At 42.4% G+C, this 20,542-nt stretch overlaps 1 protein-coding gene across 6 annotated transcripts in view; it reads left to right on the plus strand.

Annotated features, from left to right (window-relative positions):
- Positions 1 to 321: 321 nt before the first annotated feature.
- LOC139747638 (transcription factor Sp9-like) overlaps positions 322 to 20,542 on the plus strand; it is a 135,797-nt gene continuing 115,576 nt past the window's right edge. For 2 of the 6 annotated variants that reach the window (XM_071660139.1, XM_071660140.1), the window contains exon 1: positions 322 to 1,922. In XM_071660139.1, coding sequence (XP_071516240.1) covers positions 1,854 to 1,922 — 69 coding nt within the window. In that variant the 5' untranslated portion in view covers positions 322 to 1,853. The other 4 variants (XM_071660144.1, XM_071660145.1, XM_071660141.1 and 1 more) reach the window with 4 other exon arrangements.

The raw sequence follows: 20,542 nt of genomic DNA on the forward strand, positions 1-20,542 counted from the left end.
CTTCCCCGCTCCCTCCCCTTTTAGTCGCCTTTCACGATAAACAGGGAATACGTGGGAAGCATTCTTTCTTCCCTATCCCCAGGGATATATATATATATATATATATATATATATATATATATATATATATATATATATATATATATATTTATTTATTTATACGTGTGTGTATATATATATGTGTTTCTATGCCTGTTTGTGTATCTCAAGATCTCAGGATCTTAGTGTTCTGCTTAAGTGAGAAGATATACTTCAAATTTCAGTAACTATACACCCAACGCATCGTCAGATTTATCCCTACGGGTATTTCATTTCGCATTCATACACCATCCTGTATGTCCGCGGTTACCCTCATTCGCATTAACGGAAGCCCTTGAGAATGATTAAGTACTCACTCCGCCGGAGAGGAGACGTGCTGTCAGAACAAGTAAGGCAGGTGTGGCTGAACCAGACGGCGGGATTTCTATGTGGTGGGCACCGGTTTGAGCTGTTGTAAAAAGCTGTGAGTTAAGTCAGGTCAGCACTCACTCCTTCCCTCCTCAGGAGATGGAGCTGTGAATGAAGACCGCTTCTCCATCAACCTCCTCTCTTTCATTTCCCTCAGGACCTCCAAACCCCTAACTTAAGACATTCCTTACGTCATTCCACAGCACCGGTAGTATCGGTAGGTTATGCATTAGAATCGCCTTCTGGAGGAGATGCTACCTGTGGTTTCTACCCTCCTGGAAACCTTTTTTGAAATCGTATCGTTCTCGAGAAACCGCCAACAGCAGTAGCAGTAGGGATTTTCATCCTCCCACTAGCCGGGTGCCACAGTCCCACCCTTCTTACTGCATGAGGGCTGGTGGCGGTGGCGGTGGTGGTAGTCGGGGGAAGTGTGTGTTCTTCCTGTCGAGTTGAGGCGGACGCGTGGCGCTGATGGGCCTCCGCCACAGGGACAGTAGTAACCACCACTTGACCTCCGCGTCTGATGGTGGGGGGATCGCCCCACCTAGCTCCTCTCCTGCCTCTTACCACCGCCACACCCCCTGCTCTTTCTCTTTCTCTCCCCCTCTTCAGCTGGGCGTTATTTACACCACAACAAGCAGGCGGGAAACTTCCTGTGACGGGTACCCCTACAGGAGGCGTCGCGATGATGTTGGGTTTCACTTAACTCAAATTGGCTGGGTACTGAAGGGCGGCACCTTCCTACAGGACCTCCGTCATTCCACACGTGTTGGTATCAGCAATTAACGCCCTCTCGTGGTGTTAGTCATCCCAAGTGCTTGTTCAAATATGCATAATGAAAGACTGGAGGACGGATCCAACAAGTGACTACCATTATTTAATACGTACTGCCGTCATAGAAGCAAGCTAACCCCTTATTTTCACGTCCAAACCGCGGTCCAGGCATTTCTGCAGTTGTAAAGATGGGTAGTGTACGAGGTGTCCGGTAGATGGCAGTGGTTGGGGTTGGTGGGCGTGGTGGGCGGGGTTGGTGATTCAGGGGGTGGGGCAGCCGTCACTCGGGGCTCCTCGGCTGCCACGATTGGCACCTGCCACCCTGGGCTGCCTTACTAGGGACGCATAACGCGCACTGGGGCGGAGCCTCCCGCCCCACGCCCCGCCTACGCCAGCCCGCTCAGCTGCTGAGTGATAACTTGTACGAGATCAGTGTAAGTTGAGTACTTGGTCTGTCGTGAGGCAGTTGTTTGGCCCTAAGTATGGTGATTGTTTGGTCTACCTGGTAATCAGACCTGTAACCACTGTAATCACGACGCAGTGGACTATCATTAGAGTGACCTCTCCAGTCATATTGTGACCCCTTGTGACCTAATCTTGCGATTGGTGATTTGCTTGACCATCCTGCATCAATGATGCTCACCGATCTAAATATTTCCAATCGGACGGACATTTACACAACGGAGAAAGGAGGAGGCCTTGTAAGTATGAGACTGTAGGTGTTTTGGTCGATGTCCACTGTCCGTGGGTGAGGGCGCACTACCCCATTCCCCCCGGGTTCTCTCGTCCCCTCTCCTGTGATTCTTGACGTGCCGAGACCCACAGCAACATTGCCGCGGGTTACCCCCCACACCAGCCACCACAAGCGGAGAACTTGCTGCCGCCCAAATTACTACCTTGGCTCCCAGATTGCAATTATAGTTACGGTGGGGATATCATATCGGCGGTGAGGGTCGAGGCTTAGTCTGGCGGCGGCTAGGCGAGTGTAGGAAGGTGTTTTGTTGGCAGCAGGTCCATCACATCCACACCACCACCGCCTTAGTTAGAGCAGCGGACCGTGCACACACACACACCACCTGGCGCAGCACCAGCTGTGAGACTCGGGCACGAACCACCACCTGCCGCCCCCAACCTGAGCGCCAGTAGGAGTATGGTCCCGCGCGAGGCTGCGTCTCTGTCGGCAGCGGTGTACTGATCACGTTGCCGGCGGCAGCTGGCCTGCGAGGGTGTGGGCAGCGTCGCGTCAGGATGGTGGCGGCGAGCAGTCGTTGCGTGTGCCGGCTGCAGGTCCTGGTGGCGGCGGCGGTGGCCCTCCTCAGTGTCACAGTCGCCTTGTGGTGGTGATCGCCGGTGTGGTAGTGGTGGTGATGAGGTTGTGGATACCGTGGTGCCGGGCCTGCGCCAACACACGGTGACACAGTGTTGGCTCCGTACCGCTGGGACTACACGAGTCTTTTAAACTTCTTCTTTTGCGACGCTTGGACGGTGCCTTTCAACAATTTTTTTTCCGAATAACCTGGCTTTTACACGTACAGGAAATTCATTGGTGGAATCTTTTTGCCCAATTTGGAGAATACTTCGAGGATGTTTATACAATTTGTATATATAGATATATATAAATATATACACATATATATATCAAGTGTAGTGAACAAAAGTTTACGGTGTGTGATAGTGCCATAATTCCGTGGTTGATGTTCAACAGTTCGCCTTTGGCCAAGGTGTGACCAGATGCGTATTTGTTATAAACGAGGACACACAATTCTGACATAACGTGTGTGTCTGTGTGTGTGTGTGTCTGTGTTGACGGCGGCTCTCCCCCAGGGACACATAAGAACTCCAGGCTCTTGTTATTTACTTCGTCTGGGCCAAGATGGATCGGAAGTCGCTGGTAGGTTCATCACAACATGGTCTTCAAACAGATTTGTTATATATGAGAGTTTTGATGCAAAAAAACTCTTCTACCCAACACTTTTTACCTCCCCCTCTCTCTCGCTTATTTAATGACATTATTTTTTTTTTTAACTTTTTATTAATTTTCTTATTGTCTATGTCGCCAGTACTTCCCACACTTTGAAATTTGTTTTGTGTGTTTTTTCCCAATCGATTCCAGAACATTGTGATTTGGCGTTGGAGACATTATGTCGACAGAGGCAATGTACGCTATAGTTGCTTACCATTCTATTAACGACATTATTCAGTCTTTCTTACCACGATGGAATGATGACAGTGATTTTATACTGGTTTTGTGGGCGTTCAACGAAATGATTTTCATGGATTTAACTTAAGTATTTGGCAATATACGAGAGAGTTCCACGGCTGCGTGGGGACATCAGGGGTTGGTTTTGCGGCACGTGTGTGTGTGTGTGTTGTGTGTGTGTGTGTGTGTGTGTGTGTGCGAGGCTACCGTGCGCTACATACAGCTGCTACATATGTGCTTTTCCTTCTTTTTTCTTTCTTCAAGTGATTATCATTTTTGACGGAATTGCGTGAGTGTGGTGTGAGTTTGCCTAGTAACTATGAGAAAAATTTAAGGACTGAAATAAATCTGAATTTTGGCGTCTTTTTTTTCTTTTTGGATAGAAATATTCGCATATAGTTTTTCTCTACTGAGAAAACTTTTCTGTTTTCGATTATGTATATAAATGATATATATATATATATATATATATATATATATATATATATATATATATATATATATATATATATAGCGTATGTGAATAGCTTCATTTTTCCCTACTCGTCTCTTGTCATCAGACGCAACACTTCATATCAATATTGTCCACTGCTTGCTGACGCGAGTGTCATTTGCCATATTTCAAAGGAGCATAGAATAATATCTTCGCTCATCCACTGCTGGCGAAAATACGTGTGATATATAAATTCCTTCTGAAAAAAAAGAAAGAGGAAAAATGGACTAGGGTCTGTTTGTTTCATGTGACATTTTCATTTACTTAATTGTGTACATATTTTTTTTTTTTTCCCCGAAATTGTCTCACCTCAATTTGTGATTGTGGTGAGCAGTGCACCATGTTCCTCTGTGCAGCTGGTGAAGTAAAGCTTGAATATCACTTGACAGCCGCTGCACATCACCCAACCACATACGTGCAATTAGCCTCTTGAATTTTCAATGACAAATTCAGGGCTGGCTTTTAATCATCTCAATACAACTGAATATTCAGAATTCTCGTTCCCTAAATATCATTAGATAGTTTGTATTCCAGTTAGATGATGCATGTAGCTATCGTTAAATTGTTAGTACACCAGTTAGACGATGCATATAGTCATCGTTAAGATTGTTAGTACACCAGTTGGACGATGCTATATATAGTCATCGTTAAGATTATTAGTACACCAGTTGGACGATGCATATAGCCATCGTTAGATTGTTAGTACACCAGTTAGACGATGCATATAGTCATCGTTAAGATTGTTAGTACACCAGTTGGACGATGCGTATAGCCATCGTTAGATTGTTAGTACACCAGTCGGACGATGCATATAGCCATCGTTAGACTGTTAGTACACCAGTTAGACGATGCATATAGCCATCGTTAGATTGTTAGTACACCAGTTAGACGATGCATGTAGTCATCGTTAGATTGTTAGTACACCAGTTAGACGATGCATATAGTCATCGTTAGATTGTTAGTACACCAGTTAGACGGACGGGAAGTTATGATTAATCACACGTCACTCGCATGTAATGTTGTGGGTTGGCGGTCGTTTTCGGTCACCTTCGTAAAGAAATGTTTAAAAGAAGAAAAAAAAAAAAAGAATGTAACTTTGATGGCATTGTTGTTACTTTCGAGAGCTATTTTTGCCGATTGAAAAATTAGCATTGGAGTTAATTAGCTGACGAGTTTATAAAGATATTCAAAGCTTGAGACTTCGAGAATGAAAATTATATCTAGTGTGATTTATATCACCGTGATCCTTGTAGTTATAACTGTGTAGTCTACACTAGTTGTACATTAGATATAATGTATATAATGTTTTGAAAAGTATCTTGTATGATAATTCATTCCCAAATGTTAAATGAATTACATTTAACCCATATTATCATGTCCTTCCGCCAGCGTTCACGTACGCTTTTCACGCCTCTTATAATTCCCTTGTCTTTCCAGACCTAAAGTATTTGCATTAAGGAACCCGTATTTAGCCACAGTTCATCCGGGTCTCGTATTTTAGAGACGGCGTTAACAAGGGAAGCAAACACTACGAACGAGCCTGGAATCCTAACCCCCTTTGTTTTAATAGTATGTAATTTGTATCACTAGTAAGAATAGGTGATGGAGGTAAGCGTAAACGGAAGGAGAGAATTTAGAGAAGATACCTCGCCTGGAACCTGACCTGACCTTCAACAGGCTTGTTACCTCAGCGTTGGTAAGGGTTGTTTATAAGGCAAGCCCTTCGAGGTTTAGAGAACAAGTTGTGCGCAAGTACACCCATGATCAATTCATGATAGACTCGAGTCCCGGTGGCTATCAATACGTCCACAGTTATCTTTTGTGTTGGTGTCTGATGTGAATCTCGTGGATTTTATCGGAGGATTGCGTGCTGAAGGGGGATTAAGGATTTGCTTGAGGGAAAGATTTCTGTGGAGGGTACTGAGGATTTGATCTGATCCTCTAAAGCCTATGGATGGTTCGCGGAAGTAATGTTATGTTTATGAACGAACTTGCGCACTGGTGTGGAGAAGCGACGCATTGACCACAGTCGTCACCACCAGCCCTACGCTCTTTTAAGATTTTGTGACGCATTTTTTGGGGGGAGACTTTTAGCAAGTTGTGAACGCCTATCATTGTTTTCGGATCTATTGAGGTTTGCTGTACGTTCCACTTTTAAAGTGACAAACAGTTCAAGTGGTCCTCAAAGATCCGCTTGAAATCCTATACTTTGACAACTTGTATATATTATTGTTAGGTGTCTGATTCTAACAGTAGCGATCATTTGCAAGCCATCGATCCTTGCGAGAATCATAACTGGAATTGTTTGATCAGATCTCAAGGCTTATGATGATTGTTGATATATTTGATTTATACTACCACCCCCGCTGCCTCCTGAGAGCCTTATGTTGACACGAGGAGGAGACTCACTGCTGAAGGAACAGTAGATAATCCAGGCGAAACGCCCTCCCTCTCCGCACCTCACAATCTCCGTGTCGAGCGGAGGAATTATCCAGTTGATCGCAATTATAGGGATTATCATGACAGGTCCCGAGTGGCTCTGTTGGGCTCCGTTGCTACTGGAGAACCCAAACGACTAGTTCCCGTGCTGTTGTTGTCGCCATCCCTTTTGCCCAGCTGGCGCAGTCTTTACCAGCGACCAAAGAAGACATCGCCCTCGACTTTTCTCGTCTTTCTTAACCAGCTGTTGTCTTTACCAGCGATTGTAAAAAGGCATCACCTTCACTGTAGTTCTATTATGCCTAAACGAGAAGTATCAGTCGTTACAAGCTCGAGAGTCGTTACCTGTTATTTTGCGTTACAGCGATCAAAATGGGGAAAAAAAAGGAAGAAAATACTGCACCTTGCTTTTTGATATTGTAATGTCGATCTTGGCTTCAGAGCACCTCTATTCTTCCATGGTTATTAATGTTATTACCCTGATTACCGTCTCAAGTGCCAAATTAGCTATAGATTGAGTTGGCACTATAATGTACTCTGTGTCCTATTGCAACTCAGGCTGAATCGAGTCAGGAAATTTGAATGAATTGGTGTTGCCTTCTGTGTTCTATCAATCGATTTAGTGTTACATTTTGTGTTCTGTTAATCGATTTAGTGTTACGTTTTGTGTTCTATTAATCGATTCAGTGTTAACTTTTGTGTCCTGTCTTTTAATCCAGTGTTTCGCTTCATTCTCAAAAGTGAATATCAGAAACACCAACAGAAAATAGTAGGAAAATTTGCTATATTCATTTCACAGTGTTGCATGATAATGACAGGTTGATAAATTTGCTCTTGAAGAGAACTGCCAATTATAATCATCCTTGTGTTTGACAAATACTGAAACAGATGCGACTTTAACCTGTGATGACATTCCATGTTATTACAAGAATTTGTGTGGAGAAAATTACCTTTTGGACAGCAAACACTCCACGTAACATATAGCTTCGAAAATCGACTATAGATGCCATAACCATGAAAGACACGGACTGTTTATGTACGGTAAGCTATTTCTTTTTTTTTTTTTTTTGTCAATCGTCACTTGCGGTTGTAACTGATAATCACATCCTATAACTGTTATGGTTTTGTGGTTGTTCATGATTGAATAGCAGCGACCAGATGTTTTTATTTACGTTCTTATCCCCCCATGACAGTACTGTACACACAGTATCATCATAAGTTGGTTAATTCTGTTATCATTTATATCATCTATTGAGACGTAGAAATACGACGGTAAACTTAGAAAAGGGATCAACAGGGATAGCGTTAAGTGTGTGTAAGAGTAAGTCCCATAAAAACGGCAAACAGTCTGTTTGCCATCAGCACTACTTGCCACCTGCTGCTGCGTCTTGAAAGCAGCGGTCACGGCAGCACTTACCCAACGGAGGCACACTGGAGGGATATCGTAATGAGACGTCCATGGACGTAGCCTTCATACGAGTGCTGAAATAGTAACGTACCCACTACCCTTCTTGTGGATGGTAGAGGGGGCTAGTGTGTTCGAGTGTAACTATGGGTGTTGTATAGCCATCATGTATACCCTGAGTGGGAGCGAGACTTAAGCTTTACCGCTTAAAGGGTTTGTCATGCGGTGGAAAAGACGCCCATTCTGCACTAGATTCGATCTGGGATTTGGTGATGTCTTAATGTTATATCCCGCCCAGTACTGCCACTGCTGAACACCCTGAAATTCTTTTATCTTAAAGGAACTATCTAATGGTATTTTAATATTCCACATCCGGGTTATTTCCTCAGCGGGGTCCGCTTCACCTGGAGTATATATAACCGTCCATGGCTATAATGTTAGGTTCATATAGTGTCCTTCTTTTTTGTATATTGTCCGTAGTAGTTAAGATTACATACCGTTCTTGTTATGTCCGTAGCTGAAGCTTTAGAATTAGATGCTGTCCTTGCATGGTCGGTAGCTAAGGTCATAAGTTTATATACTGTCTTGATACCGTATGCGTTAGGGTTTACGTACATACAGACACGGATTCTATACTGTTCGTAATGAGAGACGTGCGTTGTGAGGGCTTTCTCTCTCGCTTGTGATTAAACTGCCTATAACCAGTTGGTCTTAAGTTTATTATTATGAACTGTCCGGCACCGAATTCTCAATTATTATAACCGCAAATATTTTAAAAGGTTTGGTGGACAGACGGCGTCTACAACTACCGCATGATATATAAACAGTCCATTGGTGAAATGTCAGGATTAAACCAGTGTAACGTAAAGTTTTGGGTTTATATCATATATGCAGGGAATGTCCCAGGTTTATAGTGAACGATAATAAGACAAGAATAAGAAGAAATTCTAGTAATACTTTTGACACATTGAAGGCAGTACCTGTTTACACCCAACCATTATATATATATATATATATATATATATATATATATATATATATATATATATATATATATATATATATATATATTCCTGTGCAGAATATAGAATCTTACAAGAGGGATTGACAGCTGACTAATGCTCAAAAATACCGTCTTACAGGAACTAATTAGCGTTCGTTTCGAATTTGAAGTATTTGCTGAAATATAGAAATGATATCTTCATGCAATGAGGGCGGATCATGAGATTACCATAGGATTCATTCTCCATGTCACTGCCCTTATAATGGGCGGTACCAAAGAAAAACTGAAAATTCTTCGAAATCTTTTGAAAAATGGAGTTTTCATATTTTCCGTCGTGTTTTCTATGTATGACGATATTTTATTGGTAGTACCCACACGAAAACGAGCGATGTTGGCATCAGATAAACGAAATTTCGGTTGTGATGCGTTTCATATTTTTTAAAGTATTCATTTCCCTCCTATGCTGTGTGTGTAGTGTTCGTGTCCTTATTCCTTCATTAAACCCTCTCTCTCCCACTTAACGTTCATCGTCAATCGCTTATCAATATATTCTACGCTCATTAATCCGCGCCACAGGGCCCAACTCTTCCCTCTAACGCAAATGGACGTTGTAATCAATGTACACCCTCAGGGGAAAATATGAATCGAACCGAGCCCCATCTTGGTATATAGCAAAAACGCAATGTACTGCAAATCGCAGGACGTCTTGCTCAGTGTCTCGAACGCTGGCAGCCACCGGGTCGCCGCGTGTACCATGCACAAAGTTACCAGACTTAACCACCACATACATATATAAACCTCCTCATAACACAACAATGTTACCAAAACTCCTATGTATATTTACATACATTCGTCAGACCTAAGGCAAAAAGACACGTTTCCCCCTTTTTGCCTTCCGAAGGCCTATCGTCGCTCCTTTTTCACCCTTGTAATTAAGACTAATCTAGCTAAAATCTCGACAAAGACATATAAGACTATGATATGGTTTAAGACAGTGCGGGGCCAGCCAGTGTTATCGCTGCTCGGATGACACCCGAGGTTTTGGAAAGCCGATCAGTCGAGCGCTCGCACTGAGCGTAAGCTGCTACTCCACCACCTTACCACTTTCGACCCCTCAGATATGAACTGATCAATATTTCGCTACTTAGCTCAAAATATCACTGGTAATTACTTGGGTGTAAATTCATGTGTATTCAAAAGGATCGATTTTAATGAGGTCATGTCGAGTGTGTATTAAAACTAATGAATCTTTTAAGCGTTTCCCATAAATAACATATTATATATATATATATATATATATATATATATATATATATATATATATATATATATATATATATATATATATGTCGTAAGATTGGCATATATCCATTATATATTTCTTTCATCCCCTTAAAACTTAATGAAACTTTTTGAAATGAGAAGCTCTTAACAGAAGTGGTGTGTGAGGGGGGGGGGGGGGGGGAATTAAAACTCGTACATACAGGATTAAATAACCGTTGCCTGATGTTGTGTGCGTCTTTTATCTATTAGTCTTATCAAGTTTTTGAGAGACTCCGCGACAGCGATCGATCATGAAGGGTGTCTATTGAGAAGTAGGAACCCCCCCCCACCTACACACACACACACACACACACACACACACACACACCCTGGCTTGTGTTGGAGGCCGAAAACACTCGTAGTTCTCTCTGTATAATGCCATCGTCATAAGACCCCTCATGTCTTAAAGGACGTCAATATACACACTCACATGCAAGGAGCAAGTTCCCCATGTGGAGAGTCGTGTGAGTATATCTATATCTATATATCTATCTATCTATCTATCTATATATATATATATATATATATATATATATATATGTGTGTGTGTGTGTGTGTAGATACAAAGATAGATATACAGATAGATAAACACACGTTTCAATGAATTTCATCATTTTTTTTGATAAAAATGATAAGAATTTTATAGTGGCGTTGGTAGTGTATGACGCGCGTGCTTCGATACACTGCATTTATCACCTCGACTATTTTAATATATACAAGCTCTCCGCTATGTTATTCTCTGCGTTGGCTGCTCTGTTGTCCCCTGCGCTGCCTGCTATGTTGTTCATCATCTGCGTTGTCTCTGGTGATTCTCTCTCTCTGTGTTACCTGCTGTGTTGTTTCTCTTTTGTTACTGAGTTTGTCCCTCTTTTCGCTACCTGCTGTGTCGTGGCTCATAAACTGCCAGACGTGTGTTCCCCTCCTCCTCCCCCGCTGTGCTACCTGCTGTGTTTGCCCTTTCGCGCTACCTGTAATGTTGTATCTCTGCTTCACCTCCTGTACTGTTTCTCTGTACTACCTGCTGTGCAATTCCTCTGTGCTACCTGCTGTGTAGTTCCTCTGTGCCACCTGTTGTGTAGTGTGTTTTTGCCCCTATCTGCTGTGTTATGTCTGTGCTACCATCTGTGATTTATCCCTGCACTACCTGCTGTGTTGGATCTCAAACTTATATGCTGTGGCGTGTCTCTGTTATACGACCTATGCTGTCCCTTTATCCTAGCTGCTCTGTTGCTTTTCTGTGCCACCCGCTCTCTGTTGTTCCTATGCACTGCCTACTGCGTTGGTCCTCTGTGCTAACTGCTGTGTTGGTTCTCTGCGCTAAGCGCTGTGTTGTCTTTGCGCTACTTGCCATGCGGTTCCTTTCCGCATTTTGCTGTTATCCCTTTGCGCTAACTGCTGTGTTGTCTTTGCGCTGCCTTCTGTGTCGTATGTCTGCGCTGACTGCTGTGCTACCCCCATGCGCTGCCTTCTATGTTTTGTCTGCGCTACCTGCTGTGTTGCTATTTCTTTGCGCTACCTGCTGTGTGTTGCGTCTCTCTCCCTCTCTCCCTTACGCGTTGCGTTTCTGAGCGACCTACCATGTTGCGTGTCCGCGCTACCTGCCGTGTTGCGTGTCCGCGCTACCTGCTGTTTGGTTTTTCTGCGCTACCTGCTATGTTCGCCCTGTATCTTACCCGCTATGCGCTCCCTCAGAGTTACCGACAATATTGTTTCTGCGCCAACTACTATGCCTGCTGACTTATCTCTTTATTTCCTATCTAATTTCTTATCTCAGATGAAATTACCGAGTTTTAGTGACAAAGATAAACATCTACACTATCTCTCAGATATCCAGTAGATTATCTACAACCCTTCTGACTCACTTTTTTACCTACCTCCGTAATCAGTTTATCCTGCGAAACTCCCAAAGAAAAAAATTATCTACGTAATCTGTTCTCTCCCTCTAAACTTCCGTAGGAAAAAAAATTGTGGATTTCAGGTCAGCTTTAAGTCGGTGTTATATGTTTAGTTTGCCATCTCTCTCTGTACTTTCATTCTTAGAAATGTTTCTGTTTAGAAATGTTTCTGCTCTACCTTCTAAAGTTGTTGGTGTCTGTTGCCTGCTCGCTAAGTTCACCTGCTTGCTTGCTTGCTCTACCTACTATTTCACTGATGTCTAGTTACCTACTTACACTGTAAGGGGTGGAAAGGTGTTGGTAAGAACCCTCGTTTTGGGGGTTTGGGGGGACTATCTTCGCTAACTTGGGGTAGCCCCATGTCTTCGCTAACTTGGGGGAGTCCCGTGTCTTCGCTAACTTGAGGTAGCCCTGTGTCTTCGCTAACTTGGGGGAGCCCTGTGTCTTCGCTAACCTGGAGTAACCCAGTGTCTTTGCTAGCATGGGGAAGCCCCGTGTCTTCGCTAACTTGGAGTAACCCCGTGTCTTCGCTAACTTGGGGCAGCCCCGTGTCTTCGCTAACTTGGGGGAGCCCTGTGTCTTCGCTAACTTGGGGGAGCCCTGTGTCTTCGCTAACTTGGGGGAGCCCCGGTCTTCGCTAACTTGGGGCAGCCCTGTGTCTTCGCTAACTTGGGGTAGCCCTGTGTCTTCGCTAACTTGGGGTAGCCCTGTGTCTTCGCTAACCTGGGGGAACCCCGTGTCTTCGCTAACTTGAGGGAGCCCCTATCTTCGCTAACTTGCTGGTTTTCCTCACTTAGCGGCATCGGCTCAATCGTCCCTCTTCGCCGATTGCACAAAGGTACTGGACTGGACTGTAGCGTTTGTCCTACTGTATTATAACTTGACGTAGCGGTGTTCCAGGTTCTCTTTACGGAATGGTGGCTCAGGGAATCTTATTAACGGAGCGCAGGGTCAACGGAATGATATAACGGTCATGTACTGTACTGTGAGGGTATGATGACCAACGCAAGTTGTTGACGAGAGATAAGGGAGTGTATTATCATTATCATTTCATTTTCTTTATGATAATAATGATGATAATAGATAAAAAATATATCATTATTATCATTATTACTATTATATTATCATCACTATTGTTATCATTATTGTTATCATCACTATTAGTATCACTATTAGTATCGCAATTATTATTATTATTATTATTATTATTATTATTATTATTATTATTATGAACATCACCTGACCGTAAATTATTTTGCAACGCAGATTATATTTTGATGGATTACCTTCGATATTGATTTTCGCCCAGCGTCTGTGTGGGAAATTATCTTGCTTTATGTAAATAGCGATGAAGATCCATGTAAGACAAGACGTTGTAAGGTGTTTTCCCAAAAAGTTGTCCCTCATCTTTACCAGTTAAATACCAGATTTCATTTATACAAAACGCACGATCATAAAAAGATCCCGAACAGCTCATTTTGAAGATATCACATCTTTATTGAACAAGGTTTATGGTTTATTTTTTTCTAACATTCCCTTCTGTTTCCTGTGTTTATTCTTTTTTTTTTATCTTTACTCTGAAACAACTGAGGCAAAAAAACAAAAAAAGATGCCGTACGTACAGACTCCCATCACCTCTTCCTCCTCCTCCTCCTCCTCCTCCTCCTCCTCCTCCTCCTCCTCCTTCTTCTCCTCCTCCTCCTTCTCCTTCTCCTCCTTCCGGTTATATGCGTAAATGACTATATTAGTCTAAGGGCTGCTCCAAAAAAACAAAAAAATCCATATGCGATGCACGTTCGAAAAATACGAGATCGCTTCGGGAAGATTTGAACATTTGAGAATGTTGTGTTTAGACTTATTCTCGCATTTACATACACGTCATCATCATGCCTAGAGAGAGAGAGAGAGAGAGAGAGAGAGAGAGAGAGAGAGAGAGAGAGAGAGAGGGGGGGGGGGGATGGATGCCTTATCACATAACCTTGTTTTGGGCTCACTTCAAACTCCCCTTCATGAATAGAGAGAGAGAGAGAGAGAGAGAGAGAGAGAGAGAGAGAGAGGGGGGGGGGATTCCTTATCACATAACCTTGTTTTGGGCTCACTTCAAACTCCCCTTCATGAATGGAGAGAGAGAGAGAGAGAGAGAGAGAGAGAGAGAGAGAGAGAGAGAGAGAGAGAGAGATGGATGGATGGATGCCGTATCACATCACATCGTTCTGCGCTCACTTCAAAATCCCTCTTCATGAATGCGACCAAGACCAAAACCCATTTTATATAGACATCAACAGTTCCATTGTCTTTCCCTGTGCGAAACAGCCAACGTTATACCAGCTCCGTGATCGGGCGTTCCCTCCAGCGGAACGGAGTGTAGATAAAACATCTGTACAGGTGTTCCGAAGAAACGTATACGCTAATTACCAGTTAATACATCCTGTTCGCCTATATTCCTTCATAACACTTCGTGCAATTAAGATGAGCCGATATCCCATCGTATGTGTGTAATGACCGCAGGTGTATGTACATGTAATAAGTCATATTTCACTTCTGCAGTAGACCATATATATATATATATATATATATATATATATATATATATATATATATATATATATATATATATATATATATACCTTGGACTCTATGAACGGATGTATAACCCAAATAACAAAAAAGAGCAAGTTATCTCTCTCTCTCTCTCTCTCTCTCTCTCTCTCTCTCTCTCTCTCTCTCTCTCTCTCTCCTGAAGTAGGGAATGAGATCCCTCCCACCCGTTATCGGAGTTGAAGATAGCATCATTGCACGTAGCATGCACATCCACACTGAACCAATTAAATATCACACCAGCACTGCTGTGTGTGGTGTGTGTGTGTGTGTGTGTGTGTGTGTGTGTGTGTGTGTGTGTGTGCAATTACCTATTCATGCAGTACAGGGAGGGTGTTGTAAACTCGTGGGGTGACCCATCTCTTGAACATATCTCTACTCTCATGCAACACTTTAAAACATGTGTGCTGTATTACTACATTCTCATTCAGTTTATTTCATTCATTCATTACTGTACTGTGACTCTACTTTACAACCTCTTTTTTAACAAAATTGCTCTTAAACCTCATCTTTTGGCGTCTGGATGTTGTACTATGTGTATTTCGAAGTAATTATTTGTACTTCACAGGGAGGGAGGGAGGGAGTTTTACACTCGTGGGGCACACATCTCTTCAACATTCTTTAATAACATATAACTTCTTATGTTTATGCATGCTGTCAGCATTAGCCATGTCTTCCATCATTCTATCCCATTCATCCGCCACTCTTATGCTGCGAGAGTACTTCTGTACGTCTTTTCCAACATGTTTCTCGCTTAATTTCATTCTAAGTGTGTGTGTGTGTGTGTGTGTGTGTGTGTGTGAGGGAATGAGAGAGGGCTGAAAACGATACCTAACTAGCAGTAATATATATACTCATAAATCACTACAACTTCTCTGCCTCACAACGGCTGTGACACACACACACACACACACACACACACACACACACACACACAACGAAAACCAACGTCTTCGTACATTTCAAGAGTTGGGGAAAACCTCACCACCTCCCACACTACCACCTACACCTCCCCCCTAAATACCCCCTCTCTTCAAAGCCCCTCAACAACCCCCCCCCCCCCGAAAATGATTATCAGATTGTTTGGGAATAACTACTGCAGCTGCCACAGCGGAAGTGAATTATTTTTGAGTTATTATGAAGATAATCTTCGCGGAGTATCATCCAATGACGGAGCTACAATGGACCTGGGTTTTTTTTCTCTATCTTGGTTTATGTTGGTTTTATTAGACCATTCCGTCCTAATTGTCTACAATTACATGAATGTCTCAGTTACTTCTCCATTCCTTTCTTTATCTCAATTCATTTCCTCATTTTTCTTGTATTTTTCTTTCTTCTTCATCCTTCATTCTTCATTCTTCTTCATCTTGTTCTTCTTAGGGTACCGTTTTCTCTTTCATCTTGTTCTTCCTCCTGTTCTGCTTTCTTTTTAAACAATTCGTACAGAGTGATAACGATTATGATAAGAGTAATGATAAAAAATGATGAATTGACAACAACAATGAAGATTGCAGATTGGAGTCATCAGTAAAACGTATGATAACAATGACTTTATCGGTTCTGTTCTTAGTGGCGTTATCTGAAATGATATCACCGTGAATTATTTATTTCATTTGTTAATAGATTTATCATCAGTAATTTCGTATTTACTGTTTTTATTATTAATGTGATCAATTGATTTTTCTTTTATCATTATCATTATTTTCAGTATTATTATTATTACTATTATTATTATCATTATTATTATTATTATTTTTGTTATTATTATTATCATTATTATTATTATTATAACCACCACCTCATCTTCGCTAAGCCTTCATCAACACTACACCCTTGTGTTCACTACAAATTCATTTTTCGTCACGTTCATCTTCACTACACTACCCCCATCTTCAATCCTGTTTCACACTACAGCCTATCTATACAACATTCATATTTTCACGAAGCTACATCCACAAGCTTTTTTTTTCATTTCATGATCGCTTTTCACTCCTTCACCACACCGTTTTCATATCGAAGGATATCATCACTATGTCTTTACCTTTACTATGTTCTTACTACGCCCTTATCTTCGCCGTGCTCGTATAATCACTAAGCAAGGTTCACTATTCTCTTCACTATATCCTCATCTTCACATACCCCTGCCTTAACTAAACTATGTTCCAGGCCGTCTTTGAATTAATTAATTACACACACACACACACACACACACACACACACACACACCATTGTCATTATATGAATTATTATCATTAGTATTTTCATGATCATAATTATTCTCATTATGGCAATGAAGATAACAATTAAGCCCATTGTTATCAACATGAAGACCCGCACTTCTGTACTTAGTAAAGATGAACAGATCAATGGCCATTACCATTTCGCTTTTGCCTCTGGTCTTACAGGGAAGTCTCATAACATGAATTTTTTTTTTTTTTTTTTTTTTTTTTTTTCCAAAAGAAGGAACAGAGAAGAGGTCCAGGTGAGGATATTCCCTCAAAGGCCCAGTCCTCTGTTCTTAACGCTACCTCGCTATCGCGGGAAATAGCGAATAGTATGAAAAAAAAAAAAAAGTAAAGAAATTAAAGAAAATGGGAGGTTAAGTATTGTGGCAACCACACACATACTGACAACTTCAGACAGAGAGACAAGCACAACTCACAACCATGTTCCAGAACAAAGAGGACAGACTGTAGGAGTAGGGGGAGCAGTGTGCAGTGTATCGGACCTTTCTCAATGACATTCCCCTCTTGAACACGACGATTTACACTCATGAGCACTACGTTGCGACCCTTGGGCACGACGGTGCAATCCCTGAGCACGACGGTACGATCTTTTGAGCACGGCGATACGATCTTTGAGCACGACGGTACGACCTTTGAGCACGATGGTACAATCGTTGGATGCAATGCCCTTACCCGTTCAAGGATTAACTCAGGTCATGTCATTGTGTTCTAGGATCCTAAAGCCATGCCTAAGGATCGTGCCGTCGTTCTCAAGGATCGCACTGTCGTGTCCAAGGATCGTACCGTAGTGCTCAAGAATCGTATCGTCTGGCTCAAGGGTCGCACCGTCGAGCTCAAAGATCGTACCGTCGTGCTCAAGGATCGTACCATCGTGCTCAAGGGTCGCACCGTCGTGCTCAAGGGCCGTCCCGTCGTGCTCAAGGGTCGTACCGTCGCGCTTAAGGGTTGTACATCTTTACTCATTGGTAACAGGATATCCTTCAACTTTGATATGCATCATAAACAAACTATGGCTGATCTTCGAGTCATTGCAGCCATAGACCTCCACAATATCAACATTGACCAAACACTGTGTAAAACCATTTGTCCAAAATTCGTAGCAGAGAGGGAATTCCTTAGGGGCTCTCTGATTACAGTAGCACCCTCTGAAGTGAAAGGTAACACCTTGATTGTAGAAATTCAATAAGGATTCTCATCGAATGCTATTCTTTCGCATCTATTTTTGGTGATTAATACGAGGCATTGTATATAATGGGAGGAAATATAATTCAATTTTCCTCTAACAAATCTTATTCTAATATCAATCTTCGCTGTATTGATAGGATATATTATGATATGTTGAAAAATAGACTGAGAGCAATCTATCTCAAAATAATTTCTGTTTAGAGAGATTATTAATGACAGGATATCATTAGATGCAGATCTGTCATATTCACATGCTTTCAGTTGAGATTATCATTAAACTATCATTATTATCATTAGTAGTAGTAGTAGTAGTAGTGGTGGTGGTGTTATCAATGATTATCATTATAATCAATATCATTATTATCATTATTACTATTATCACCAATATTATCATTAGGTTTTCATGAAAGATTTCATGTGAGTGAAAACGGATTGCTAGAATGTAAACTAAATGAAAAAGTAGGATAAGGAGTTGCAGCAGGACGTTGTGAGTGGATGAGTTTAGTGCAAGTTTAAATGAAGTCGAGAGTGTTTTAGGCACTAGGGAGTGGACGTGATAGCAAAAGTGAATCATAAGGTGGATCAGGGGGCAAAGGTCCTGGGTGTATCTCGGAAGCGTTTGGAAGGAGAGGTCAGTGGCAAAGGTGAGTGTATGGTTGAAGGTAGAGTAGTCTCAGCACTGTTGCATGGTTATGGATTGCTGGTCTTCAACGCAAAATAAAGGAATTCAAATGCCTGATCGTGTAAAGTAAGACAAGGGCGTGGTAATAAGCCTAGTACGATGAAGACAACTGAAGTGTGTTGATATTGTTGGGGCAAATGGAGAGGATGCATTTGTATTCGTTATAAGAAATACATCTATTATAAATCTTGGTAAATGTGAACGCGAAGCCCTCTACACCTGAGGGATACGGATAACAATATTCGTGAACGTGAAGAGAATCAAGAACTACCTCTTTCAGCCAGCCTATATATAACGGAGAACTTGGCACACGCCGATGTTACCTACGAAAACAGTGCTTCTTAGGAAGTCGCTGGAAATGCCATTGATAGCAAAAGAAACAGTCATTCTTATGAAAGAAGCTGTGGTGGGAGGTGGTCAACAGCCTCGAAAGGGTTTCCTGACGTAGGTAAGTCAAAGTGATCCTCGCCTTCGCCTCAAATACCGTGGGTGACGAAGGTTCCACGAACCCTACCTACTGCAGAAGGCATGGACGATCTCCTTGCAAGTGAAGCTGGAACGCCCTGTTATGGTAGAGGGGCACAGGGGCGACACTCAGGCCTCGGCGGCGTGGATATATGTGTGTGTGTGTCAGAGAGAGAGAGAGAGAGAGAGAGAGAGAGAGAGAGAGAGAGAGAGAGAGAGAGAGGAACCGATCCTATTAAAGTGCTCTGAGGTAACAGTATTAGTGTCTCGGTTTGTATGTTGAGCCACAAGAGGTCAGTTAGTTTATGGCTTCCCCCCCTCTGTGTCATCAGGCTTTTCCTATTGCTGCTGTTCTTGCAAAGCTCCTCTCCTCCCCTTTCTCTCTGTGTAATCCTATTTAGAACATGAAGAATGTCCTACGGCTCCCCCAACAACGATACTAGACAGTCCTTTTGACGCTTATTTTACAATGATATTGAATCATGTACTTCAGGATGAGTTCTTTGTGGTTTAAAACGCCAGATATAACGGGAGTTCTGATGGTCTTTGACGAGGTTATCTGCTGGAGGACAGTAATAGTATCCTAAATTCCTAATCCATACAGATGGCGACAGGAGCAGGGATCAGTGTATTAGTGTGTTTGCCCTGCGTGGGGTTAATTATAGATAATCTAGTAACAATTAGACAATATAAGAGATGAGAATTGATCTCCCTAGCCATCTTGCTGATGATGGACCAACGCCCTCTGTGGTATGCGTCCAGTGTGACACCCCTTTGGTAGTGTGGCATACATGCATTTGCACCAAAATAATTCGCGCACACACACACACACACACACACACACACACAAAGCGCTGCCTAATGGCATTCATGACCCCGGCTAACCAGGGGTCTCTTCGGGGTCCAGTGGAAGCTCTGGGAACACATCCCTACCAGTGGTGACGTTCAGATATTTCCCTTCCTCTGTCCTCCCAACCTTCCCAGCCAGTCATCCCCCCAACCCCATTCCCCTAGTCTCCTCCCTACGACCCCCATCTTCCCTACCCCACTCCCCCTCTACACACAAACCTTTCTCATTCGCTGACTTGATCTCTTTATAGCTCACCAAATGACCTTTTTGTTGGCTTGGGTTACCATAAATGTAATTTTTATATACGGGGGCCACTACCTGACCAGGGGACCTAGTAGGGAAAAGAACTAACTTTATTTTACTGGCGATTTAGTCTGTTAATATGTTGGGGGGGAGGGGGTTGAACACACTCCACAAAAACACTGCTGGAAGGGATTTGCGTCTGTCCTTCATTTATTCACTCCTTTACCGTTATTGGAATTATTTATGATATGTTACTGTTAGGAAGAATTGTGACTGGAAGAATTCCATGAGCCG

Source organism: Panulirus ornatus, chromosome 69, assembly GCF_036320965.1.
Source record: "Panulirus ornatus isolate Po-2019 chromosome 69, ASM3632096v1, whole genome shotgun sequence".
In the NCBI taxonomy this organism is placed as follows: Eukaryota; Metazoa; Arthropoda; class Malacostraca; order Decapoda; family Palinuridae; genus Panulirus; species Panulirus ornatus.